The sequence below is a fragment of the Cetorhinus maximus genome, chromosome 12 (genome assembly GCF_964194155.1).
Source record: "Cetorhinus maximus chromosome 12, sCetMax3.hap1.1, whole genome shotgun sequence".
NCBI classification, from domain to species: Eukaryota; Metazoa; Chordata; class Chondrichthyes; order Lamniformes; family Cetorhinidae; genus Cetorhinus; species Cetorhinus maximus.
In genome coordinates this window covers 79,282,360-79,310,273 of record NC_135890.1, presented here as the reverse complement: position 1 = coordinate 79,310,273, position 27,914 = coordinate 79,282,360, and the positions used below count along the sequence as shown (strand labels likewise).

Below are 27,914 nucleotides of genomic sequence, written 5' to 3'. Positions count from 1 at the left end.
GGAGAATTGCTTGCCATTGCCCCCATTTGTGCACTCGACCTGCACTAGAGAGAGACTGAGAGTAGCCAACACCTGGTTGGGGAGGGGGGGGGGGTGGCGTCTAAGAGCTGGAAAGATGATCTGGAACATTCCATTTCAGCTACCTCTGCGGCAACTGGTCTGAGAGTGGTTGGTGCTAACACTGAATGCCTGAAATGGGTAAAAATATCTGATGCTAACACTCCTCACCTTGATGCGCATAAACAAAGAAATGTGCTGAAATGGAATAGAATCATAGAGTACAGGCAGCCATTTAGCCCATCGTGTCTGCGTGGGCTCTTTGAAATAGCTATCCACCTCTAAGTTGTCTCACTCTCTTGCTCTTTCCGGACAGCCCTGCAAAGTTTTCACCTTCAAGTGTTTATCCAATTCTTTTTTTGAGATTTACTATTGAATCTGCTTCCACCAGCCCCTGCAGGCAGTGCTTTCCAGAACACAACATGAAATCGAAGACAGAGTTCAATCAAATTCAAACTTTGAAGAAAAAGGCAGCTTGCCCTATTGTGACCTCTGGTTTCTACTAATGAAGACGCTTGTGGAGATTTTTTCCATTGTGTTGGGATGAATTTGACATGCTGGGGTATGAAATCCTGGGATCTCACCACAAAACCGACCAACACCAGGAGGTTTGATTTCTTCTGTGAAGCTATTTTAGTACAGCGGGTTCATGCAAGAATGCATTACAATCCTGTTTCTGCTATTTCAATGCAATTGTCAGCCCATTCATTATAATGGCATTGTGAAGATAGTGCCGAGACAAATTTAATGCAGATATGCCCGTCAGTGTGATCAATATAGTCACAGAGTAATTCTTATCCCTGATGTTCTGAATTCTCGCTGAAAGATAAACCCTCCAATGCCACATAAAAGCCCGAGGAGCTACAGCTTGTTACAACTTCAAATTTCATCTGTTAATGACATTAGTGTTTTTATTTTGAGCACTGCACACTTAAAGAAACACCACTTCACCATCGTGTTTATGTGCACGGTCCTTGGTGAGGGTCAGCCGTGCAAAACCTGGGATTATAGTTACTGTGGAACTCAGGCAGCAGCAGAAGGATATAAAGAGTGTCTTTGTTTCAGTTTATAGTTCCACCTTGTTGGAAACTCGGAATTTGCTCAGTAGTTTGGAATAGAAAGAGATTTTGCTCTGCATTCAGAAGAGCCATTTGATTAAAGTCTCCAGAGCATTAAGATATTGCATCAGTTTCTGTCAGTTCACGGTTATTTGAAATCTTGATCCAGGATCCTCCTCTCCTCTGTCAGCGGGACATCATCCGGACAAATTCTGCCAAGGTAATAACATTAAATAACAAAAAAAGACCAGCCAACAGCTCCAAAAAACCGTTCCAGAGTAATCTGAACAGGACATGAAACTCAGCAAGTGAACTGCCCAGAGCTCCCTCTCCTCTGATATCTCAGGGTCGGAGCTCCCAGTCTGATAGCTCAGGGTCAGAGCTCCCTCTCCTCAGGGTCAGAGCTCCCTCTCCGATAGCTCAGGGTCAGAGCTCCCTCTCCTCCCATAGCTCAGGGTCAGAGCTCCCTCTCCTCAGGATCAGAGCTCCCTCTCCTCAGGATCAGAGCTCCCTCTCCTCAGGATCAGAGCTCCCTCTCCTCAGGGTCAGAGCTCCCTCTCTGATAGCTCAGGGTCAGAGCCCCCTCTCCTCTGATAGCCCAGGGTCAGAGCTCCCTCTCCTCAGGATCAGAGCTCCCTCTCCTCAGGATCAGAGCTCTCTCTCCTCAGGGTCAGAGCTCCCTCTCTGATAGCCCAGGGTCAGAGCTCCCTCTACTCCCATAGCTCAGGGTCAGAGCTCCCTCTCCAATAGCTCAGGGTCAGAGCTCCCTCTCCTCCCATAGCTCAGGGTCAGAGCTCCCTCTCCTCCCATAGCTCAGGGTCAGAGCTCCCTCTCCTCTGATAGCCCAGGGTCAGAGCTCCCTCTCCTCAGGGTCAGAGCTCCCTCTCTGATAGCTCAGGGTCAGAGCCCCCTCTCCTCTGATAGCCCAGGGTCAGAGCTCCCTCTCCTCAGGATCAGAGCTCCCTCTCCTCAGGATCAGAGCTCCCTCTCCTCAGGATCAGAGCTCTCTCTCCTCAGGGTCAGAGCTCCCTCTCTGATAGCCCAGGGTCAGAGCTCCCTCTCCTCCCATAGCTCCGGGTCAGAGCTCCCTCTCCTCCCATAGCTCAGGGTCAGAGCTCCCTCTCCAATAGCTCAGGGTCAGAGCTCCCTCTCCTCCCATAGCTCAGGGTCAGAGCTCCCTCTCCTCAGGGTCAGAGCTCCCTCTCCGATAGTTCGGGGTCAGAGCTCCCTCTCCTCCCATAGCTCAGGGTCAGAGCTCCCTCTCCTCCCATAGCTCAGGGTCAGAGCTCTCTCTCCTCAGGGTCAGAGCTCCCTCTCTGATAGCTCGGGGTCAGAGCTCCCTCTCTGATAGCTCGGGGTCAGAGCTCCCTCTCCTCCCATAGCTCAGGGTCAGAGCTCCCTCGCCTCCCATAGCTCAGGGTCAGAGCTCTCTCTCCTCAGGGTCAGAGCTCCCTCTCTGATAGCTCGGGGTCAGAGCTCCCTCTCTGATAGCTCGGGGTCAGAGCTCCCTCTCCTCCCATAGCTCAGGGTCAGAGCTCCCTCGCCTCTGATAGCCCAGGGTCAGAGCTCCCTCTCCAATAGCTCAGGGTGGGAGCTCCCAGTCTCTTAGCTCAGGGTTAGAGCTCCTTCTCCCATAGCTCAGGGTCAGACTCCCTCCCTGATACTTCAGGGTCAGAGCTCCCTCTCTGATAGCTCAGGGTCAGAGCTCCCTCTCTGATAGCTCAGGGTCAGAGCTCCCTCTCTGATAGCTCAGGGTCAGAGCTCCCTCTCTGATAGCTCAGGGTCAGAGCTCCCTCTCTGATAGCTCAGGGTCAGAGCTCCCTCTCTGATAGCTCAGGGTCAGAGCTCCCTCTCTGATAGCTCAGGGTCGAGCTCCCTCTCCGATAGCTCAGGGTCAGAGCTCCCTCTCCTCAGGGTCAGAGCTCCCTCTCCTCAGGGTCAGAGCTCACTCTCCAATAGCTCAGTGGGTTAATGTCCTGCCCAGTATAATCCTGAGCTGTCCACAGGTTCCACTGGCAGATTTGTATTGAGTTAGTAAGTTTAAAGAGTGGGGTAACAATAGCAGTGCTGCAATTAGGGTCAGAGCCCCTTGACTAGGAATGGAAAAGATCAGCTAATTCTGATAGTTGTCCTGCTATTACTAATTGTGTGTGTTTCTTGGGGGGGGGGTGCTGTGGAGGTGGGGGTAACAGAGTGTGGAGGTGGAAGTGTGGAGTCTCAGAATGTAGTGTGAGAGAGTGTGGTATGTGGGGTAAAAGCAAAATACTGTGGATGCTGGAAATCCGAAACAAAAACAGAAAATTCTGGAAAAACCCAGCAGGCCTAGCAGCATCCGTGGAGAAACAAAGCCAACACTTCGAGTCCATATGACCCTTCTTCAGAGCTCTGAAGGGTCATACGGACTCGAGCTTTTGGCTCTGTGTCTCTCTCCATGGATGCTGGGTCTTTCCAGCATTTTCTGTTTTTGTGTAGTATGTGGGGTGTTGGTGCGTGGGAGTGTAGTGTGTTGGAGCCTGGTCTTTGGGAGTTGGTGTGTGTCTAGGACACCGGGGAGAACTCCCCAATTCGTCTTCAAACAGTGCAGCTGAGTTTTTTACATCCACCTGAAAGGGTAGACTGCAGGTAACATCCCATCTGAAAGATGATACATGTGACAGTGTTGCACTGGTGTCAACCTGGATTATGTGCTCTCAGGTCTCTGGAACGTGAAATGAACCCATGGCCTTTTGACTCCGAGGCTAGAGGACAGGTTGCATAAACTTGGCTTGCATTCCCTTGAGTTTTGTAGGTGCAGGGGTGAGTGAAGTTGTTTAAAATGGTAGTGGGACTTGACAAAGTAGGCAGAGAAATCCGGAAATCTTAAAGTTAGAGCTGGGCCTGTTAGGAGCAAAATCGGGCAGCATTTTCTAACAAAAAGGGCAGTAGAATTGAGGAAGCCCCCTCCTCCAAAAGGCCATGGTTTCTGCATAAACTGAACTATTCAAGATTGAGATTGATAGATAATTGTTGGGTAAATATCAAAGGATGTGGAGCAAAATGCATGTAAATGTAGTCGAGGGACAAATTAGCCATGATCTAATAGAAGGATAGAACAGGTTCAAGGGGCTGAATAGCCTACTCCTGCTCTTACCTTGATGGAAGCTCAACAAGTAAAAAGTCACTTTTAAAATGTTAAAGTAGATCAGAACATCGGAATTGCCAGATAATAAGGACCAAGGTCCATCTAGTTCACCTTCTACCATCCTGGTATTCACATAATATAACAATAATGGAGGTGACTAATCATTGTAATCAATCTCTAACAACCAAACCCAGACAGGACACGAGGAAACTGCCAGTGCTAGAGAGCTCTGGGAATTTTGGCTGCAAATGTCAGTTGCGGAGCGCCCATATTTCTCAACGTTATGGGTGTGGCTGAAGGTCCAAAAATGGTATTTGTACACATTTCTGCTGAAGGCCCCTTTAGACGCTATTTTGGTGAAGAGGTAAGTGCGGATGTCAGAAGCGTGCAGCAAAAGTATGTGGAGTAGGCGGATTGTGATGTCAATCCGTGAATGTGCAACACTGATTTGATGCCAGTGCTGCCATTTTTGACCTGAATGCTCTCGCCAATACCCTCTCTCATCAATACCCTCTCTCGCCAATACCCTCTCTCATCAATACCCTTTCTCGCCAATACTCTCACCAATACCCTCTCTCATCAATACCCTCTCTCGTCAATACCCTTTCTCATTAATACCCTCTCTCGCCAATACCCTCTCTCGCCAATACCCTCTCTCGCCAATACCCTCTCTTGCCAATACCCTCTTTCATCAATACCCTCTCTCATCAATACCCTCTCTCGCCAATACCCTTTGTCATTAATTCCCTCTCTTGCCAATACCCTCTCATCAATACCCTCTCTCGCCAATACCCTCTCTCATCAATACCCTCTTTCGCCAATACCCTCTCTCACCAATACCCTCTCTCATCAATACCCTCTCTCGCCAATACCCTCTCTCGCCAATACCCTCTCTCGCCAATACCCCCTCTCGCCAATACCCTCTCTCATCAATACCCTCTCTCGCCAATACCCTCTCTCATCAATACCCTCTCTCATCCTCACACAGCTGAACCTACATTCGGCAGCAGGAATGACCCCCACTAGTGCTATTTAAAGGGATCGGCAATGATCTTTTTGCTGGGTTAGTAGACGGGTTTGGTAGTTTGTACTCCTATTTACAGGTGCTGCAGTTTACAAGGAGCATTGTGTCGTGTGATGGCCTTAGTTCTGACTTCAAGTGTTCTGCTCTGACCACTTGTGGTGTCAAAATCCCTGAGAACATTTGCAGACCCATGCAGTTTGCAAGCTTCCTGCTTCAGGAGGTACCGGTACAGGTTAATCGCGCATGGTGACCCCTATGCTGTTTACAGGGAGCTATCCATCTTACCCCGTATAGATCCAAAAGCCCCTGTTCCTCCCAAACCTGCCATGCTTAACTTCATCTCTGATTGGTAGAGCATTGCTATGGAGAATGTACTAGTTAATGATGACTAAGAGTTAACTGTCAAGCATTGTTTGAAATTTAAACCAGGCAGCTTGACTCTGATTGGTCACGGCATTGCCCAGTGAATGGCTGTCGCTTCTTTTGTTTAGCTGAAACAGGCGCAGTGTGTGTGTGGGTTCTTTCTGTCTGCAAAGAACAGGGCCCTAATGTTAAAACACAGAGTCAAGCTGCGTGGTTTAAAATTTTAAACAATTCTTGGCAGTTAACTGTTAGTCACCACTAACTGGTGCATTCTCCATGGCAATGCCTCTACCAATCAGAGTCCACTTGCCAACCAATTAGCACTCTCTTCCCATACATTATGAAGTTGTTGCTTCCCCTGACATTGGTATTCTTGCCATTGTCCTGATGAGTGCAAGCTGAAAAGCGTCAACAAAATGACTTCTTTCAGCCTTGCTCAGGTTCTGTGCTACCAAACCACTAATTGTGATACAACAAAGCTGGCTCTTACCTTCAAAGTCAACACGCCCATCCCCATTCAGGTCAACATCTTTCAGTATTTCTTCAATGTCCCTGTGTCCAATCTGCTGACCCAGTAATTTTTTCATGGCTTCACGAAGTTCGGTTGTGCTGATCTCTCCATCTCCATTCGTGTCAAACTGTGTTTACGAAATAGTATTCTGTCTCAGTTTAGAGCATGTAGGAACAGGGTTTGCCTTTTGTAGGTATTCTAACAAATCAAGTAATTCTGAAGCTCCCTGTACAAATTTCTTTCATATTTTCCCTTTCAGCTGTGGTTCAGTTGGTCGCACACGCACCAGACAGAAGGTTGTGGGTTCAGTTCCCACTCCCGAGACCTGAGCACATAATCCAGGTTAGTACTCTAGTGCGGTACAGAGGGAGTGCTGCACAGCATGCTGGAGCTGCTGGTTTTCAAAGGAGACCTTAAACTGAGACACTGCCTGCTGTCTCAGGTGGATATAAGACACCCCATGGCCGGAATTGTCTTGTTCCGCCACCTGAAGATTTGGCAGGGAATGCATCCTTGCCAATACCACCCGCTCTGTAGCCACTTAATGCTCCGAGGAGTGTTAATTGGCTGGAGGAGGGATTCTAGTCCCCCCCACCTCACTCAGGAAGAAGTTCCGCCTCACAGAGCTGCTAGCCAAACTGATTGGTCGACAGGTCTGTAGTCCTAACAGTGCCACTGGGAGCATTGCTGAAACTACAGGTAGTCCCCAGATTCTAAATCCTGGGGCTGGGATGGAGATGGACCACATGGTTAGGACGGGAGGAGAGGCTTCAAAGTGGTGGGGGAGGGGAGGGGGGTCGGGATCGTGATGGTCAAGGCCAGGCTGGAGGGGACAACCGGGGAAGGGGTTGCCCAATCTCAAAAGGGGGACAGAAATAGGGGTGCCCCCCCAGCCCGAAGTCTGAGCAGAGTGACCTGCCAGCTATCCCCCTCGCCAGCCAGAAAATTGCAGATGGGCGGGAAGCGGCCCTTAAATGGCCAATGACTGGCCACTTAAGGGCCTTAATTGGTGTGAGGGTGGGCAAGCCTTGCCTGCATCGTTCCCCACCTCCCCACCCCTGTAAACTTGCAGACAAGGCGGGGGCAGGCAGGGAGGCAGGGGGAAGGCCACATGGGGAATTTTACCCACCCACCTCCCCAACAGCTGCTTGTAAACCCTCTGGCGAGGGACGGTAAAGTTCTGCCCCATGGCATTATTTCGAAGAACAGCAGGGGAGTTAATCGGGTATCCTAGCCAATATTTATTCCTCAAGCTCAAGCCAATGATTTGGCCATTATCACACTGCTGTATGTGGGACCTTGCTGTGTGCAAATTGGTTGCTGCATTTCCTCCAATACAACGCAACACTTCAAAAATACTTCATTGACTGTGAAGGGCTTTGGGTCATCCTGAGGTCATGAAGTGTACTATATCAATACCAGTTATTTTTTTTTCCAGCATTAATCATTAATGGATATGTAGCTTATTTTCAATTGTGACTATTTGGAGGCTTATCCACTTGGGATATTATGTAGGTTTAACCCCCATTGCTTTGAATTTCCAATATTATCCATTTTGGGCAGTGAGGCACTGAGCAGTCTCTCCCCTTGTGGGGCTTGATCTGTTTCTCAGGTGAGATGAAGTGTGGGAGGGGAATGTTGTTGTGCTGTCGATCCTATGCAATGCAAGTCCCTTTCCTGAGCAATGCACCTTCAGTAGCCATAATAGCAGAGAAAGCAACCATCTCATAGGGCTAAAAACAAAAAGCTAAAAGCTACTGCGGATGCTGGAAATCCAAAACAAAAACAGAATTACCTGGAAAAACTCAGCAAGTCTGGCAGCATCGGCGGAGAAGAAATCAGTTAACGTTTCGAGCCTTCATGGCCCTTCGGCAGAACTGGAGCATAGTTAGAAGAAGGGAGAAATATAAATTGGTTTAAGGTGGGGGGCGGGGGGTGGGGAAGAGACACATTGAGGGTGTGGTGTGATGATTGTGGAGATGAGCAGATAATCAAAAGATGTCACAGACAAAAGGGTCAAAGAGGTGTTGAAGGTGGTGGTCTTTGTCTGAGAAAAGTGCTAATTAAGAATGGAAGACAGGATATTCAAAGTACAGCTCTAGTGGGGGTGGGGTGGAAAGACTAAAGGTTTTAGTTTTAGATTTAAAAATAATGGAAATAGGTGGGGAAAGAAGAATCTATATAAATTATTGGAAAAAAAACGGGGGGGGGCGGAAAAAAAAGGGTGGGGATGGGGGGAGGGGGAGTTTAAGATCTAAAGTTGTTGAATTCAATATTCAGCCCGGAGGGCTGTAAAGTACCTAGTCAGAAGATGAGGTGCTGTTCCTCCAGTTTGCGTTGGGCTTCACTGGAACAATGCAGCAAGCCAAGGACAGACATGTGGGCAAGAGAACAGGGTGGAGTGTTAAAATGGCAAGCGACAGGGAGGTTTGGGTCTTTCTTGCGGACAGACCGCAGGTGTTCCATTGGGAGCAACGAATGCAGTAGACTAAGTTAGGGGAAATGCAAGTGAAATGCTGCTTCACTTGAAAGGAGTGTTTGGGCCCTTGGACGGTGAGGAGGGAGGAAGTGAAGGGGCAGGTGTTGCATCTTCTGCGTGGGCATGGGGAGGTGCCATAAGTGGGGGTTGAGGAGTAGGGGGTGATGGAGGAGTGGACCAGGGTGTCCCGGAGGGAACGATCCCTACGGAATGCCGTCAAGGGGGGTGAAGGGAAGATGTGTTTGGTGGTGGCATCATGCTGGAGTTGGCGGAAATGGCGGAGGATGATCCTTTGAATGCGGAGGCTGGTGGGGTGATAAGTGAGGACAAGGGGGACCCTATCAAGCTTCTGGGAAGGAGGAGAAGGCGTGAGGGAGGATGCGCGGGATATGGGCCGGACACGGTTGAGGGCCCTGTCAACGACCGTGGATGGAAAACCTCGGTTAAGGAAGAAGGAGGACATGTCAGAGGAGCTGTTTTTGAAGGTAGCGTCATCAGAACAGATGCGACGGAGGCGAAGGAACTGAGAGAATGGGATGCAGTCTTTACAGGAAGCGGGGTGTGAGGAGCTGTAGTCGAGGTAGCTGTGGGAGTCGGTAGGCTTGTAATGGATATTGGTGGACAGTCTATCATCAGAAATTGAGACAGAGAGGTCAAGGAAGGGAAGTGTCAGAGATGGACCATGTGAAGATGATGGAGGGGTGGAGATTGGAAGCAAAATTAATAAATTTTTCCAGGTCCCGACGAGAGCATGAAGCAGCACCGAAGTAATCATCGATGTACCGGAGAAAGAGTTGTGGGAGGGGGCCGGAGTAGGACTGGAACAAGGAATGTTCCACATACCCCATAAAGAGACAGGCATAGCTGGGGCCCATGCGGGTACCCATAGCCACACCTTTTATTTGGAGGAAGTGAGAGGAGTTAAAGGAGAAATTGTTCAGTGTGAGAACAAGTTCAGCCAGACGGAGGAGAGTAGTGGTGGATGGGGATCGTTGGGGCCTCTGTTCAAGGATGAAGCTAAGGGCCCTCAGACCATCCTGGTGGGGGATGGAGGTGTAGAGGGATTGGACATCCATGGTGAAGAGGAAGCGGTTGGGGCCAGGGAACTGGAAATTGTTGATGTGACATAAGGTGTCAGAGGAATCACGGATGTAGGTGGGAAGGGACTGGACAAGGGGAGAGAGAAGGGAGTCAAGATAACGAGAAATGAGTTCCGTGGGGCAGGAACAGGCTGACACGATCGGTCTGCCAGGACAGTTCTGTTTGTGGATTTTGGGTAGGAGGTAGAAGCGGGCCGTCCGAGGTTGGGCGACTATCAAGTTGGAAGCTGTGGGAGGAAGATCTCCAGAGGAGATGAGGTCAGTGACAGTCCTGGAAACAATGGCTTGATGTTCTGTGGTGGGGTCATGGTCCAGGGAGAGGTAGGAGGAAACGTCTGCGAGTTGACGCTCAGCCTCCGCGAGGTAGAGGTCAATGCGCCAGACAACAACAGTACCACCCTTGTCAGCGGGTTTGATGACAATGTTGGGGTTGGACCTGAGAGAACGGAGCGCAGTGAGTTCAGAGAGAGACAGATTAGAATGGGTGAGAGGAGCAGAGAAATTGAGACGGCTAATGTCACGCCAACAGTTCTCAATGAAAAGATCAAGAGAAGGTAAGAATCCAGAGGGAGGGGTCCAAGTGGAGGGAGAATATTGGAGGTGGGTAAAAGGATCCGTTGAACGGGGAGAGGACTCCTGCCCAAAGAAGTGAGCACGGAGACGAAGACGGCGGAAGAAGAGTTCAGCATCATGCCGAGCCCGAAATTAGGGCATTTTCCTGACTAGTGATCAGAAGGCACAGAAGACTGACCCACTGGAATTTCCCTATGTGATTTTTACCTCTGCTTTGTGAGGGCGGTGAGAGGTGCTTAAGCTTGTGCTCAGTATCTCAAAACACAGCAGGACTTGGTGAGAAGTTATTCTGATTTGAAGACTTCACTTCCGAAAGTGACTAAGGTAATTGAAGTGTAATGAGAAGACATCTCTATGACAGAATCTGAGGAAACCTCACATTGCTAATGATGTTAAACAGCAAAGAATGCATTGGGTCAAACCTGGTTCCCTCACCCCGCACAGATGTCAGAAGGAATGGAAAAACGGGATTAACAAACTGCTGTGTCTAATGTAACAGGACCACGAGGGAAGAGGCTGACTGGTTCAGTTGAAAGGCTTTCAGGGTGAATTAAGTTGCTGTTTTTTTTTTACTGTGGTTGACCTTAATTCTTAAGATGCAGTGCAGACATTTATTAGTGACATCTGTGTTCAACTATCTCAATGATTTGGATGTCACCATTGATTTTGAACTCTTGGGTTGAGAAGATGTAAACTAATTTCTGGAATACGCAGAAGCAGCCGGTGTTCAAAATAATCGCTAAGATGGCTCCCCTCCGGCATTTTGGCTGAGTGACTACCCTTCAGACCTTGCCCAGAAGGTAGGTGCTGGCAGCTTATATGAATGTGAGGGATCACTCTGATCTTGCCCTCACTCACCGTCCATACATATGCATTTAATGGCAAACAGGAGTGGGAACCCCGGCTGATTGTTCTCTCCTTAACCAGCAACACCAGGACAACTTTTAAAAAAATTCTTCCTTGGGATCAGGGTGTCGATGGCAAGGCCAGCATTTGTTGCCCATTCCTAATTGCCCCTGAAAGTGGCTTGCTAGGTCATTTCAGAGGGCAGCTAAGAGTCAACCATATTGCTGTGGGTCTGGATTCACATATAGGCCAGACCAAGTAAGGACAGCAGATTTCCTTCCCTAAAGGGCATTAGGGTTCACTATCAATCAATGATAGTTTCATGGTCACTATTACTAAGACCAGGTTTTATTAATTGAATCTAAATTCCACCAGTTGCCATGGTGGAATTTGAGCTCATGACCACAGAGCTTTAGCCTATGCCTCAGGATTACTAGTCCAGTGACATTACCAGTACACCAGCATCTCTCTCTGCAGTAACGCTTATAACTATCCCAGATAAAACCGACTAACAAAGCACAAACTCAGCAGGATTGAATCTGGCGTTGTCCTGGTTTGTGTGACTCAGTTCCACAACTGGTGCATCTATCCACTCAGCCACCAGGGACCAAAATGGCCAACTCTTTGGTCTATACAGATCCTCTGTGTGTATAAAGCTTCCTCTTTCAGAAAACAAAACGTGAAGGGAGATGAGATAAAGCCATTTGACCCACTGAAAATAGACCCTTTGAAATGCTAGCTTGTCCAGCCTAGTTTCTAGTTGTGTTTCAAATTCCAGTTTGTAGTCTGTGCTGCCTTGCAGATTTATTCCAGGATGAATTTAGAATGACCTGAGTTAATGTAGAACCAAACCAGCACCTGCAATTTGCCTGGGGGCTTTTCCGATCTCCTGCCGTAAGCTTGGCGGAAACCGTGGAGAAATGGTAATGTACGGACTGCTGCCCCAATACAAAGTTATGGAAGGAGATCAGGGAAGGTCCCACGGAAATCCCAATTACGGCAATTTCACAATCGCTGAAATGGTCACCTCCTTGAAAGCGTCTCGAAGCTCTTTCACTCCGATCATGTCTGCTGTTTCTGCCAATAGCTTTGGTCCCATCAGTTCCAAAAAGTCGTCAAAATCAACATGGCCACCCACTAAAAATAAAACACAAGGAAACAGGAACCTATGTGAACTCATTTTGCAGCAAAGAATTCAGTACCTTCAGCATAGGACTGTCCAATAAATAAACAATAACAGCAAACACTTTACACCAGAAATGACTATTGTTGATATTAGTGGACAAGTGCTCAATAGCTCTGTATTGATTGATTTTAATGGAGCCGCATCTACAATGAAATAACAGACAAAGGAATATCACACACACACTAAGACATCACTCGCTAACGTCACCAACTCATTTTTAGCCACAAGTCTTTTCACTCTTTCATTTTCTCTCTCCTCTCAGGAACATACCCTCATCCTTTCTCAAAATACTTTCCTCATTGTGGTGTCTTATTGCGCAAGTCTTGCCCTAATTATATGTACTGTTATTGAACTGTGTGATTTGGCATCTGCGATTATACACTACAACATTATTTGTTCTTAGGATATGCGCAAATCTGGCAAGGCTGTATTATTGGCAATCCCTAGCTGCTCTGAAGTGGCGATGCTGGTGACAAGCCCTCTTGATCTTCTGCAGTCCTTACCGCGATGGTGCTCCCACAATGGTGCATTTCCAGGTTAGAGGCCCAGTGATGTGCAGGAACAATGTCCTCTGTGCGGGATATCCCTTGTAAAGACTGGATGTGCTCAGGGACCCCATCTGAGGGACAAACATCATTTATCCAAAGGAGAGCTGTGCCCTTGTAGTCAGTGGGATAGATCTTGAGTTTGTGTGATTGTGTAAAATGGGTATTGATAATTGCCAGCCTGTTTTGCATCCCTTCTCAATTTGAAGTCAATGAAAATAAAAATTGGGATTGATGTAAAATGGGCTGTAGGCTCATTATCACTGTTTCAGACTAAAGTACATCACACTCTAACATGCTATTGGTAGGCAGCAACAGATATTGTGTTCCAAGAAATAGAGAATTCAGAATTCTCCTTGCCTTTGCAGTATGCCTGACCTCAAACAGACAATTACCTAATGACCTCGTCGATCCCCCTGGACTCCCTCCATGGACCATCTCAGGTCTGCAGACATTAGCTGCCGTATGTTTTAATCACATCCCTTTTTGAAATCTTTTTCCCCTAATCAGAATAAATTGAAACAGCGATCGTAACACTGCTGTTATTACAAGTGTGTTTTGACTATTTTAAGCTGCCTAGCTTTCTGTTAAAGGGCTTCTCGTTAACATTATATCAAAGTGTTTTCTAAGCCTCATTTTACTTCTCTGGCAGCGTGCGTCAGGATGACGTAATTCATCTTCAAGTGCTTCACAGTGTTGCTAAAACGTCACTGGGCCCGCTCTTCCCAGCTATTTCCTTTTATATCGGCTGATCGACTAAAATTTGGTTTCTGTGCCTCTACCTGATATAAGGCTATTTTGTATCCTTTGTCATGCAGTAAGACTCAGTAATGACACAATCACATCAAAAAATGCTGCAAAAGGTTTTAAAAAGGTTCCTAATTAAAAATTATAAAAAAGGCGCTTTTATTATTTAGAAGGTTGTAGCCCAGGGGTAGTGTCAAGTCTTTCCAAAAGGGCATCATCTTATTTGACAGTCTGCAAGCCTGGCTCACACTGATGGTGCAGAAACCTCCCATAGCTGTAATGCTACCATAGATTCAACAGGGGGAGTGGGGCGGCGGGCAGGGGCGGGGGGGGGGATGTTTTTTTTATTTTTGGGCAATACCATTTTACATCTCCCTCAGATTTCAGTTCTATTAACGCAGTGAAAATAAAAATCTCCCTCTTTCGATTTGTGCTGCTCCCTCTCTCTCCCCAGCCTTCCCTCTCAGGACTCTCGGGTTTTCGGGTGATTTTTGTCAGCCCTGATACTGTCACCCTCAAAATCAGCAGTGAAGCTGTAATTCTGAACAGCAGGGCCTGCACACCACAGCTTGGCGACAGTTGGGGATACTGCACACACGTGAATCGCGGATAGAGGGGCCAATTCTCCCTCGACACCTAGCAGCAGGACTTAGAATACCAACTGCCTAATCTGACAGACTCACACCTAGGCCAGGATTTTACAGCCCCCTCCTGCCAGACGGTCTCGCCGAACTGGACCGGAGGTTTAAATGGCTCGCCGCATCGGCTGGGGGGGGAGACAAGGTGCGGCAGGGGCTGTAAAATCCTGGCCCCAAAGCGGGAACCCTTGCTCAGCAGAAAGCCAGCCCAACTAGTTATGTTGAAGAGTCATACGGACTCGAAACGTTAACTGTGTTCCTCTCCACAGATGCTGCCAGACCTGCTGAGTTTTTCCAAGTATTTTTATTTTTGTTCAAAGGTTTCACCAGGCATCCCAATCACAGTGTGGCTTGTCTCCCATTTGTCAGTTAACATCAAGCCTTTGGAGAGATAGGTGTTAAAAAAGGCGCAGGTGCCAAGCCATGGTGCAAATGGCGGTGAAGAACTTATGTCACATTTCTAACAGAGTGTCACTTAAGTATTCAATAAATGAGGAGGAAGGTTTCTTTTTTTAAAAGAATTGAGCACACAAGTGGCAAATTTTCTCCGATCTTCTCTGGACCCTGGAACTTTGGCAGAAGCCCTGTTTATGTGAGTAAATGAGTTTCCACTGAGGTTTTGGCAGCCCCGCAGGAGAAGAACAGACGGTTGAGTAAAAGCTGTTTTTATGCCTCCATGGGTGACATGTGGTTCTGCACAACGGAGCTACGCCATTGGAACACTGACCTCCTCCTTTCATTTAAACATCGGCACACACACACCATGATTTTGAATTGGTTCTGACTGAAATTACACGATGTGTTGCGCCAACTCATTCACAGGCACGAGGCATAATTTCTTTCTTACCATTAAGCAGCACTTTTTGCAGCAAACATCTGTACTGTCCAGTGCCTCAGGCTGGATGTACAGTGAACATGGGATCTGTAAGATTTGGTACCAACTCAATGCAGCAAGTCACAAACTAAACTCCCATATTTTGACAGTCATGCTGCAGACGCACACTCTGTAAGGTCCTGGATGTCGTGGGTTGAAATCTGAGAAGTGAACCTTTAACAAGGTGCAAAATGCTCTGTTTAACCAAATGCAGCCTAATCATTATCAAACATAGCATTGAATCATTGGCTGGGATCAATTCATTGAAACTGATCAATACCAAACTCTGTACTGAGCAGCAGGCTGAACTGACTCAGCTGCAAAAGAATCTTTGGGTGACAGTTGTCAATCTGAACAAATCCTGAATGAACTCGTGTGTCAGAGGAGACCTGGACTTAAAATAACCTGCTAAATTGCTTTTCTCTTTCCTTTTGGGAGATCACAGGCTGCAATACCTCACCTTGATTCCTCTGAGCTGCAATGTATTTTTAGTGTCCATTTCATTAAATTTCCCTCCTCATTCCGTGTATAAGTTCCTTGTTGACAAGGTTGGGGAGAGGAGTGTGGTGTTGTGGTGAACAGCTTCACACCCTGTGTCGGTGCCACTCTTGACCCAGTCACTTCAGAGTGACCAGCATGTAGTTGACTCATGGGCCAGAACCTTGTTTGGCGTATGGGGGTGGATCCCGCACGCCGATGCATAAAATGACGCGCGGTGATGTCGGGCGTACGTCTTAGCGTCACCGCGTGTCATTCCGATCTTCAGTTTGGCGGGCGCGCACCAGAGTCGACGTGTCACATGAGGGGTCATGTCTGAATAATTTCATTTATTCTTTTTTTCAATTTTTGATAATGAAATTAATCTCCCTGAGGCGACTCCGTGCCTCAGGGAGATTTCTGCACTCTTTCGTGCGCATGTGTGAAAGAGCGCAGTACTTGACTCTCCCTCCTCCTCCCGCCCGCACAGGTAGTGCTGAGTGTTTCCGGGTATGCGTCACGCTGGGCGGGCCTTAACTGGCCTGCCCGCGTAAAATGGCGGCGCGCAGCTGATCGCGGGCAGCAATCGGCTCTGTACCCGCCCATGCCCGCTCCCGACCGGCCCACCCGACGGGGAGAAAATTCTCCCTATGACCTCGTAGAAGGGACCAGGTTTCTGCATCTGTGAGATGTTTCACGTTGGGTGATCCCAGCCAGGGCAACAATAAAGGGGGCGAGAACAGATGCCAAAAATCGCTGGCCTAAGGAGGGCAAAAAAATATCAGCTCAAGTCATCATCCAACTTCTTAAACAGGAATCAAAGCATGTTGGTATGATCATTTGTGGATTGGGCATGGACAAGATTGGACATGGCCATGATACCCCACTAATACCTGATGCCTAGGCTCACATGGGGAATGGGGAAGGTACCTTAGACAGGCTGTTGTCAGCATCTTCATGAGAGGAAAGAAGAAAACTGAGCAGAGTAAGAACTGATGGTTTCTGTCTGGCAGCACCTACCCATGGCAGTGATGGCACAATAGTCACTGGGCACTCATCCTGGGCATGAACCTGTCCTATTGGGTGGCCCAGTATGTTGGAATAGCACTGCACCATGTTGCTCCATCAGCAACACATATACGGCGATTACCAAAAGCACTTGGCTCCGCATTGTACCTGTTCCAAGCGGGTGCTGTAGCACACACACAGCTGGGGTTTCATCTCTATCATATTCAGCTGGCCTTAAACTGAGGTGAAATTGTCTCACGTTGGAAATCTGTGTTGCTTCAGGTTTCAATATTCGAAAGGTAGCATGATTGCAAACACATCTGGTTAGGTCATCATTGAGTCTCAACTTACAGTTCATGTTGATTTGCTGGGAGAGTTCAATCAGCTCCATCTCTGTTGGCATATAGCCCATCGTCCGCATACAGTTACCCAGGTCTTTACAGCCAATGAAACCATCCTTGTCCTTATCAAATTCTTTGAATGCGTCTCTTAGCTCTGTCAGCAAAAATTAATTTGTTCAAAATTAAATGCCATTTAATAAAACAAGTCAAAACAGAGTGTGAGTATTAATGAGACCAACAACAACTTGCATTTTTCTCTTTCAAGGGGGGACATGGGCATCACTGGCAAGGCCCAAACCTAATTCCCCTTGCTAGGTAATTTTAGAGGGCAATTATGAGTCAAACCACATAGCTGTGGGTTGGAGTCAGATGTAGGCCAGACCAGGTAAGGACACCAGATTTCCTTCCCTAAAGGGCATTAGTGAACCCAGATGGGTTTTTATGACATTTGATGATAGTTTCATGGTCACCATTACTGACGCTAGCTTTCAATTCTGGATTTATTAATTGAATTCAAATTCCACCAACTGCCATGGTGGGATTTGAAGCCATATCCCCAGAGTATTAATCTGGGTCCCTGGTCTAGTGACATTACCACTACGCCACCATCTCCCCAGATATACAGAAACACCTTTAATGTAGTAAAATGTTTCAAGGCCTTTCACAGAAGGTTAATCAGTCGAAAAAGCTACACTGAACCTAAGGAGAAGAGGACAGGTGTCCAAAAAAAAAGCTTGGTCAAAGAGATGGGTAGTAGAAGGAGAGGTGGTGGGGAGATGGAAAGATTTTGGGACGGAATTCCAGACCTTAGAGTCGCAGATACATTCCAATTGTTTCAGTGCATCCCATACATGTTTTGGAACAGATGCATTCAGTCAGATGACAGAGGCTGATAGCAGTGCAGAATGAGATGTGTGAGCTGGGAGCATATGACTGAGGAAGGAAGCATAATAAACAACCTGCAGAATATATCTAACAGTTATGTCTTCAAACATTGTGCTTTCCGTGTTGTTTATTCACTAGCTTATTTCAGGCTCTTTGTTGGCATTTTGCATTAACTTTGTGCCAAGTCAATTTACCAGTGGATCAAAAGTTTCTTCCATGAAACTTAAGGGTTGAAAGAGCTTAGAATGAGAATGGTAACATGTTCAGGGATTCCAATATCTCAGTCTCCAGATGGACTCTCCGTGATTACGAATGGATGAAGTTAATTTCTAAAAACTCAGAGATCTACAGAGCTGTGGGTCCAAATCCCACTCCATGTCCTGTCTACTACGCTTTCTTCTAATTCTATACCCATTACCAGTACCGAGCATTCTCAGGTCAGTTTTAGCGCAGAGAAAAGTACAGTAGAGCCCTTCTTCTCTTCCCCAACTCGGTGTCTTAATTCCAACCTCACAAAGAACATCCCTTTAATGTCTTCACATTCGCGCCAACCATCTTTCTAGTCTTTTTCAATAAGTTTGCCAAATTGCTGCTGAAAAAACACTGCGTTTATGTATGTGGTCAGTGTTTGTGTACGTGGCTCAGTGCTTGTGTATATGGCTCAGTGTTTGTGTACGTGGTCCTGTGTTTGTGTATGTGGCTCAGTATTTGTGTATGTGGCCCTGTGTTTGTGTGTGTGGCTCAGTGTTTGTGCATATGGCTCAGTGTTTGTGTATGTGGCCCTGTGTTTGTGTACGTGGCTCAGTGTTTGTGTATGTGGCCCTGTGTTTGCACATGTGGCCCTGTGTTTGTGTATGTGGCCGTGTGTTTGTGTATGTGGCCGTGTGTTTGCGCCTGTGGCCCTGTGTTTATGTCCGTGGTACTGCGTTTGTGCATGCGGTCCTGTGTTTGTGTATGTGGCCCTGTGTTGTGTATGTGGCTCAGTGTTTGTGTATGTGGCCCTGTGTTTGTGTCTGTGGTCCAGTGTTTGTGTATGTGGCTCAGTGTTTGTGTATGTGGCCCTATGTTTGTGTATGTGGCTCAGTGTTTGTGTATGTGGCCATGTGTTTGTGTATGTGGCCCTATGTTTGTGTATGTGTCCCTGTGTTTGTGTATGTGGCCCTGTGTTTATGTATATGGCCCTGTGTTTGTATATGTGGTCCTGCGTCTGTATATGTGGTCCTGTGTTTGTGTATGTGGTCCTGTGTTTGTGCATGTGGCCTCATGTTTGTATATGTGTTCCTGTATTTGTATATGTGGTCCTGTGTTTGTATATGTGGTCCTGTGTTTGTATATGTGGTCCTGTATTTGTACATGTGGTCCTGTGTTTGTGCATGTGGCCTTATGTTTGTATATGTGGTCCTGTATTTGTATATATGGCCCTGTGTTTGTGCATGTGGCCTCATGTTTGTATATGTGGTCCTGTATTTGTATATGTGGTCCTGTGTTTGTGTATGTGGCCCTATGTTGTGTATGTGGCTCAGTGTTTGTGTATGTGGCCCTGTGTTTGTGTATGTGGCTCAGTGTTTGTGTATGTGGCCCTGTGTTTGTGTATGTGGCCCTGTGTTTGTGTATGTGGCTCAGTGTTTGTGTATGTGGCCATGTGTTTGTGTATGTGGCCCTGTGTTTGTGTATGTGTCCCTGTGTTTGTGTATATGGCCCTGTGTTTGTGTATGTGGCCCTGTGTTAGTGTATGTTGCCCTGTGTTTGTGTCTGTGGTCCTGTGTTTGTGCATGTGGTCCCGTGTTTGTGTACGTGGCCCTGTGTTTGTGTATATGGCCCTGTATTTTTATATATGGCCCTGTGTTTGTATATGTGGTCCTGCATTTGTATATGTGGTCCTGTGTTTGTGTATGTGGCCGTGTTTATGTATATGGCCCTGTGTTTTTATATATGGCTCTGTGTTTGTACATGTGGTCCTGTATTTGAATATGTGGTCCTGTGTTTGTGTATGTGGCCTCGTGCTTGTATATGTGGTCCTGTATTTGTAAATGTGGCCCTGTGTTTGTGTACGTGGCCGTGTTTATGTATATGGCCCTGTGTTTTTATATATGGCCCTGTGTTTGTACATGTGGTCCTGTATTTGAATATGTGGTCCTGTGTTTGTGTATGTGGCCCTGTGTTTGTGTATGTGGCCTCGTGCTTGTATATGTGGTCCTGTATTTGTAAATGTGGTCCTGTGTTTGTGCAAGTGGCCTCATGTTTGTATATATCGTCCTGTATTTGTATATGTGGTCCTGTGCTTGTGTATGTGGCCCTGTGTTTGTGTATATGGCTCAGTTTTTGTGTATGTGGCCCTGTGTTTGTGTATGTGGCCCTGTGTTTGTGTCTGTGGCCCTGTGTTTGCGCATGCGACCTTGTGTTTGCGTATGTGGCCCTGTGTTAGTGCATGCGACCCTGTGTTTGTGTATGTGGCCCTGTATTTGTGCATGTGGGTTTGTGTATGTGGCCCTGTGTTTGTATATGTGGTCCTGTATTTGTATGTGTGGTCCTGTGTTTGTGTATGTGGTCCAGTGTTTGTGTATGTGGCCTCGTGCTTGTATATGTGGTCCTGTGTTTGTATATGTGGTCCTGTATTTGTAAACGTGGTCCTGTGTTTGTGCAAGTGGCCTCATGTTTGTATATATGGTTCTGTATTTGTATATGTGGTCCTGTGTTTGTGTATGTGGCCCTGTGTTTGTGTACGTGGCTCAGTGTTTGTGTATGTGGCCCTGTGTTTGTGTATGTGGCTGTGTTTGTGTATGTGGCCATGTGTTTGTGTATGTGGCCCTGTGTTTGTGTATGTGTCCCTGTGTTTGTGCATATGGCCCTGTGTTTGTGTATGTGGCCCTGTGTTAGTGTATGTTGCCCTGTGTTTGTGTCTGTGGTCCTGTGTTTGTGCATGTGGTCCCGTGTTTGTGTACGTGGCCCTGTGTTTGTGTATATGGCCCTGTATTTTTATATATGGCCCTGTGTTTGTATATGTGGTCCTGCATTTGTATATGTGGTCCTGTGTTTGTGTATGTGGCCCTGTGTTTGTGTATGTGGTCCTGTGTTTGTGTATGTGGCTCAGTGTTTGTGTATGTGGCCCTGTGTTTGTGTATGTGGCCTCATGTTTGTATATGTGGTCCTGTATTTCTTTATATGGCCCTGTGTTTGTGCATGTGGCCTCATGTTTGTATATGTGGTCCTGTATTTGTATATGTGGTCCTGTGTTTGTGCATGCAGTCCTGCGTTTGTGTATGTGGCCCTGTGTTGTGTATGTGACTCAGTGTTTGTGTATGTGGCCATGTGTTTGTGTATGTGGCCCTGTGTTTGTGTATGTGTCCCTGTGTTTGTGTATGTGGCCCTGTGTTAGTGTATGTTGCCCTGTGTTTGTGTCTGTGGTCCTGTGTTTGTGCATGTGGTCCCGTGTTTGTGTACGTGGCCCTGTGTTTGTGTATATGGCCCTTTATTTTTATATATGGCCCTGTGTTTGTATATGTGGTCCTGCATTTGTATATGTGGTCCTGCGTTTGTGTATGTGGTCCTGTATTTGTATATGTGGTCCTGTGTTTGTGCATGCAGTCCTGTGTTTGTGTATGTGGCCCTGTGTTGTGCATGTGACTCAGTGTTTGTGTATGTGGTCCTGTGTTTGTGTATGTGGCCCTGTGTTTGTGTAAGTGGCCCTGTGTTTGTGTATGTGGCTAAGTGTTTGTGTATGTGGCCCTGTGTTTGTGTATGTGGCTCAGTGTTTGTGTATGTGGCCATATGTTTGTGTATGTGGCCCTGTGTTTGTGTATGTGTCCCTGTTTTTGTGTATGTGGCTCAGTGTTTGTGTATGTGGCCCTGTGTTTGTGTATGTGGCCCTGTGTTTGTGGCCCTGTGTTTGTGTCTGTGGTCCTGTGTTTGTGCATGCGGTCCTGTGTTTGTGTATGTGGCCCTGTGTGTGTGTATGTAGCCCTGTGTTTTTATATATGGCCCTGTGTTTGTATATGTGGTCCTGTGTTTGTGTATGTGGCCCTGTGTTTATGTATATGGCCTGTGTTTTTATATATGGCCCTGTGTATGTATATGTGGTCCTGTATTTGTGTATATGGTTGTGTTTGTGTATGTGGCCTCATGTTTGTATATGTGTTCCTGTATTTGTATATGTGGTCCTGTGTTTGTATATGTGGTCCTGTATTTGTAAATGTGGTCCTGTGTTTGTGCAAGTGGCCTCATGTTTGTATATGTGTTCCTGTATTTGTATATGTGGTCCTGTGTTTGTATATGTGGTCCTGTGTTTGTATATGTGGTCCTGTGTTTGTGTATGTGGTCCTGTGTTTGTGTATATGGCTCAGTTTTTGTGTATGTGGCCCTGTGTTTGTGCATGTGGCTCAGTGTTTGTGTATGTGGCTCAGTGTTTGTGTCTGTGGCCCTGTATTTGTGTATGTGGCCCTGTGTTTGTGTATGTGGCCCTGTGTTTCTGTATGTGCTTCAGTGCTTGTGTATGTGGCCCTGTGTTTGTGTATGTGGCCCTGTTTTTGTGTCTGTGGCCCTGTGTTTGTGCATGCGACCCTGTGTTTGCGTATGTGGCCCTGTGTTTGTGCATGCGACCCTGTGTTTGTGTATGTGGCCCTGTATTTGTGTATATGGTCCTGTGTTTGTGTATGTGGCCTCATGTTTGTATATGTGTTCCTGTATTTGTATATGTGGTCCTGTGTTTGTATATGTGGTCCTGTATTTGTAAATGTGGTCCTGTGTTTGTGCAAGTGGCCTCATGTTTGTATATATGGTCCTGTATTTGTATATGTGGTCCTGTGTTTGTGTATGTGGCCCTGTGTTTGTGGCTCAGTGTTTGTGTATGTGGCCCTGTGTTTGTGTACGTGGCTCAGTGTTTGTGTATGTGGCCATGTGTTTGTGTATGTGGCCCTGTGTTTGTGTATGTGTCCCTGTGTTTGTGTATATGGCCCTGTGTTTGTGTATGTGGCCCTGTGTTAGTGTATGTTGCCCTGTGTTTGTGTCCGTGGTCCTGTGTTTGTGCATGCGGTCCTGTGTTTGTGTACATGGCCCTGTGTTTGTGTATGTGGCCCTGTGTTTTTATATATGGCCCTGTGTTTGTATATGTGGTCCTGCATTTGTATATGTGGTCCTGTGTTTGTGTATGTGGTCCTGTGTTTGTGTATGTGGTCCTGTGTTTGTGTATGTGGCTCAGTGTTTGTGTATGTGGCCCTGTGTTTGTGTATGTGGCCTCGTGTTTGTATATGTGGTCCTGTATTTCTTTATATGGCCCTGTGTTTGTGCATGTGGCCTCATGTTTGTATATGTGGTCCTGTATTTGTATATGTGGTCCTGTGTTTGTGCCTGCAGTCCTGTGTTTGTTTATGTGGCCCTGTGTTGTGTATGTGACTCAGTGTTTGTGTATGTGGCCCTGTGTTTGTGTATGTGGCCAAGTGTTTGTGTAAGTGGCCCTGTGTTTGTGTATGTGGCTCAGTGTTTGTGTATGTGGCCCTGTGTTTGTGTATGTGGCTCAGTGTTTGTGTATGTGGCCATATGTTTGTGTATGTGGCCCTGTGTTTGTGTATATGTCCCTGTGTTTGTGTATGAGGCTCAGTGTTTGTGTATGTGGCCCTGTGTTTGTGTATGTGGCCCTGTGTTTGTGTCTGTGGCCCTGTGTTTGTGTCTGTGGTCCTGTGTTTGTGCATGCGGTCCTGTGTTTGTGTATGTGGCCCTGTGTGTGTGTATGTGGCCCTGTGTTTTTATATATGGCCCTGTGTTTGTATATGTGGTCCTGTATTTGTATATGTGGTCCTGTGTTTGTGTATGTGGCCCTGTGTTTATGTATATTGCCCTGTGTTTTTATATATGGCCCTGTGTTTGTATATGTGGTCCTGTATTTGTATATGTGGTCCTGTGTTTGTGTATGTGGCCATATGTTTGTGTATGTGGCCCTGTGTTTGTGTATGTGTCCCTGTGTTTGTGTATGTGGCTCAGTGTTTGTGTATGTGGCCCTGTGTTTGTGTATGTGGCCCTGTGTTTGTGTCTGTGGCCCTGTGTTTGTGTCTGTGGTCCTGTGTTTGTGCATGCGGTCCTGTGTTTGTGTATGTGGCCCTGTGTGTGTGTATGTGGCCCTGTGTTTTTATATATGGCCCTGTGTTTGTATATGTGGTCCTGTATTTGTATATGTGGTCCTGTGTTTGTGTATGTGGCCCTGTGTTTATGTATATTGCCCTGTGTTTTTATATATGGCCCTGTGTTTGTATATGTGGTCCTGTATTTGTATATGTGCCCCTGTGTTTGTGTATGTGGCTCAGTGTTTGTGTATGTGGCCCTGTGTTTGTATATGTGGTCCTGTGTTTGTATATATGGCCCTGTGTTTGTATATGTGGTCCAGTGTTTGTGTATGTGGCCTCGTGCTTGTATATGTGGTCCTGTGTTTGTATATGTGGTCCTGTGTTTGTATATGTGGTTTTGTATTTGTACATGTGGTCCTGTATTTGTACATGTGGTCCTGTGTTTGTGAATGTGGCCTCGTGTTTGTATATGTGGTCCTGTATTTGTATATATGGCCCCGTGTTTGTATATGTGGCCCCGTGTTTGTATATGTGGTCCTGTGCTCAGAGGTGTCCTTCCTAAAACTTCCCAAAACCATTTTGCATGGGGCCCTAACAGAATCCAGGACCCAGAGGCAAGTCAGCTTTTATAACACAATAAACCACCCAGTACCCAATGTAGATCAACATATAAAATATTCATATTACTTCATAAATTTTAAAAAGAAAAGCAACCAATTTAAGATTTTGGATTTAAACCTCTTTTTCCTTCAACTACTCTGAAATTAGTAAAGTTGTAGCTTAAAAACAATACTTCTGGAAAGTAATGTTGGGTGAAATTAATTCTGAATACTGGATAATAAAATATTAGTTGAATTAAATAATATTAATTAACATTATTTTTTTCACTGAATTCACTGTAATAGGCAGGGGGAGTTTGTAGGATTAGGTCGTCATTTTTGATTTTTTTAACAGGAGAACACAGTTCGAATGGAATCAGATTCTACACATTCCCTCTCTCTCCCAGATTCCAGGATCAATGGTGTCCTACACAAACATGTCAACTGTGGAAAACGTAGCGCGATCAGGAATAATCAGTTGTATCTTTGGTACCTTCAGGGTCTCAGGAGGTGATGATGACCCCAGCAGAGGTTTAAAGGCAATATTATCTGCTTGGAGAGGAGGTGTCTGGAAAATGGTGGAAGGCTGAACAGCCTAAGAGGCTATACTGACTGCGGCCTCCAACAGCACAGACTGCAAACTTTTGCTGCGGAATCAAATTCAACTGCTAGGGATGGAGCATATCTTTCTTTTCTAACTATTGCCTGGTCATTGACGGTGTCATGTAAGGTGGAGAAAAGCTCGAATACTCTTCCCCTAGCAACGTACTTCAGCCCTAACCCCAGCCTTACTGCACCAGTGTGATCTTTTTCCTCAGTTCTTGACATTTGTTTTTGTTAAATAGATCTTCCATTTCCTTGTCCACACAAAAATAATTCTGGCAACTCCTTGGGGGAAATTGAATGAACAAGGAGCTCAACTGCAATTTCTCAAAATGTGTTTTTTGGTTTCAAAGCTCTGTACTGATCATGTGCATTCTGAATTCAGCCCTAATGTATTCTGTTGTTTTTCAATTTCCCAGGTCTATAGTCTAGAAGGAACAGAAGCAATTACAATTGTACAGAGCAGTTTTTCATTTATGATGAAGGTTACTGATTCAGTGCCAGTGGTGCGGGTAGACTATGGACATTAAAGGTATTGTAGAGGTTGCCCAATGTGCCCCTCTCAGCTGGCAGGCTGCATGGATTTTCATTCTGCTGGTTTGTGCTGTTTGATCCCAGGTCCTGAAGTGACATGAGCCACTGCACTGCCCAAGCTCCCCCCAAAATAAACATGATTTCCGTCGAGCTTAAAGAATGTAGTCATTGGATTTGTAATTCCTCTGTAAAGATCTCACCTTTTCAACTCTTAGAAAACACAGCAGGCCTTATTGTAAAATTCATAGAAATCCTTTAACAATGCAGTAATGATAACTATATGCCTAATGCAGTAAAACTTAAATCATTCACTTGTGAACAGAACAGCATCTTTAATAGGAACATATAACCTTTGTAACTTTTAGAGAATATACCTCATAGTTCAATTTGTAACTACCCTCCCAGACCCCTCTCTATCCCAGGGGTCTTTCTGAGCTGTCAAAGTCCCAGTTTTGTGTCCTGGTCTGCACTGAATTGACTGGTCTCAATTTTGGGCAGCACTTAGGATGCTACAGTTGACCTCAGTGCCTTAGGACAAGGGGAAGGGAAATAACCCAGGGCCCCTGCTTCTGATTGCCATACTGTGGGCCTGCTATGGATTAAATCTGGTTGGGCTGTGATGCTACCTGCAGTCAAATAGCCTCCTGCTTTAACTCCTTAAAATAAGTTTAAATATAAAAGAGGATGGAGAAGCTGGGATTGCTCTCCTCAGAGCTGAGAATGTTAAGGAGAGATTTAGCTGAAGTTTATAAAATTATGAGAGGTAGTGATAGAGCAAACAGAGGAACTATTTCACAGGTGGGAAGGTGGCTAACCAGAGGACATAGGTTTAAGATAATTGGCAAAGGGACCAGAGGGGAGAGGAGGAAGCAGAATCAATAATAACTTTCAAAAGGAAACTGGATAAATAGATGAAAAGGAAAGCTTTGCAGGGGTATGGGGGAAAAGCAGGGGGAATGAAACTAATGAGATAAGGAGCCAGCAAAATGGGCTGAATGGCCTCCATCAGTGCTGTAAGATTCTATGACATCGATTAGTGTACAGAAAAGGAATATATCTTAAGTTGTGCATTCAGTAACTATTTCCTCTTATCATGAAATATTGGGATAGCTGACTGAAAGATAAGTTAGAGTGGTTAGAAATGACCCAGCTATTTTGGGGTACAGGGCTTCTGAATAAATTTCTAGTTCCAAAACTCTGTTTAATACCAGTTTCTCATATGCAAACATGCTAATTAGGGGAAGAATGTAACTATGGCCTCTGGGCAAAAAATATAAAAACCCTGTCATATGACACTTAAAAATTATTCTGCCAAGGGAGTCCACCAAATACCTCCACGAAGAATTCCAAACATTTTCACTGCATTTGTTTTCTTAACTAAATATTTAGTTAGGCTTTCATGGTAAAGGGTTCTTATATACGGCACAAATGAATGAAAATTGAAATAGTCATTTACCTTCAATTTCCTCCGCTCCCAGTTCTCGGTCCTAGTGACAAAACAGTTTGGTATTAGAGCATTTCAGATGCACTCATGTACTATGTTAAACATTCACAATGCAAATACAACTGTGTCAAACAGGATGTTATTACTACAAATAACACTGGGTTATCTTCAATGTGGAGGCAATAACGTCACTGATTCAGTCCCATTAGTACTAGCGTTAACAGTGTTTCTTTCAATTAAAATAACGAGACATTGGTTTGTCCAGTGTCATCGAACCAAAAATACTAACAAAAGTATCGCCTTTTTTAAAGGGGCTCAACTGATAGAAACTTAAATGATTAATGAAAAGAAAGCTTATCAAATTAAATAATATTGTTGTCACAGAATCACAGAACTGTTATGGCACAGAAGGAGGCCATTCGGCCCATCGTGCAGCTCTCCAAATGAGCATTATGATTTTAGTGCCATTCTCCTGTCTTTTCCCCGTATCCCGTCACCGTCTGCTCTGCAATCCAGTCCCTGCAGTTCCCACTGGTCACGAAAGAGATTTTAATGTGTTACCTCCTCATTGAATCAGTTCACAATTAAAAAAAAATGCTTCCTTTCAGCATGCGGAATCAAAGGGGGCAAACTGCGGTCCAACGCTCCGAGCAGGGAGCAGCACCCACAGAATGCACATCCTGCAAAACTGCAGCTTTGCTGACGGTGGTTCCCTGGGATGCACTGCTCCCTCCCTGGGAGCGCTGGACGGTGGGATTCACTGTTAACAGACAAAGAGCACACCATGCCCAACCACAAAGACTGGAAATGATGAATGGTGGAGGCTGTGAAGCTTTCAATGACCTACT

General features: G+C 46.0%; 1 protein-coding gene across 1 annotated transcript; it reads right to left on the bottom strand.

Annotated features, from left to right (window-relative positions):
* Nucleotides 1-669: 669 nt before the first annotated feature.
* On the bottom strand, nucleotides 670-27,126 carry LOC144687106 (calcium-binding protein 1). Its single transcript, XM_078552864.1, has 5 exons — nucleotides 27,079-27,126; nucleotides 16,959-17,102; nucleotides 12,160-12,269; nucleotides 6,114-6,261; nucleotides 670-1,327 (listed from the first exon to the last, which is right to left on the bottom strand). The coding sequence occupies exons 2-5, from the start codon at nucleotides 17,026-17,028 to the stop codon at nucleotides 1,302-1,304; spliced, it is 354 nt and encodes a 117-aa protein (XP_078408990.1). The 5' UTR covers nucleotides 17,029-17,102; nucleotides 27,079-27,126; the 3' UTR covers nucleotides 670-1,301.
* Between the last annotated feature and the right edge of the window lie 788 nt (nucleotides 27,127-27,914).

Coding starts and splice junctions, on each gene's coding strand:
- LOC144687106 (XM_078552864.1), bottom strand. CDS start 17,028: ATGCGGACGATGGGCTATATGCCAACAGAGATGGAGCTGATTGAACTC. Junction 6,262..12,159: donor TTCGAGACGCTTTCAAGGAG/GTGACCATTTCA, acceptor TCGTAAACACAG/TTTGACACGAATGGAGATGG. Junction 1,328..6,113: donor TGGGCGTGTTGACTTTGAAG/GTAAGAGCCAGC, acceptor TTACCTTGGCAG/AATTTGTCCGGATGATGTCC.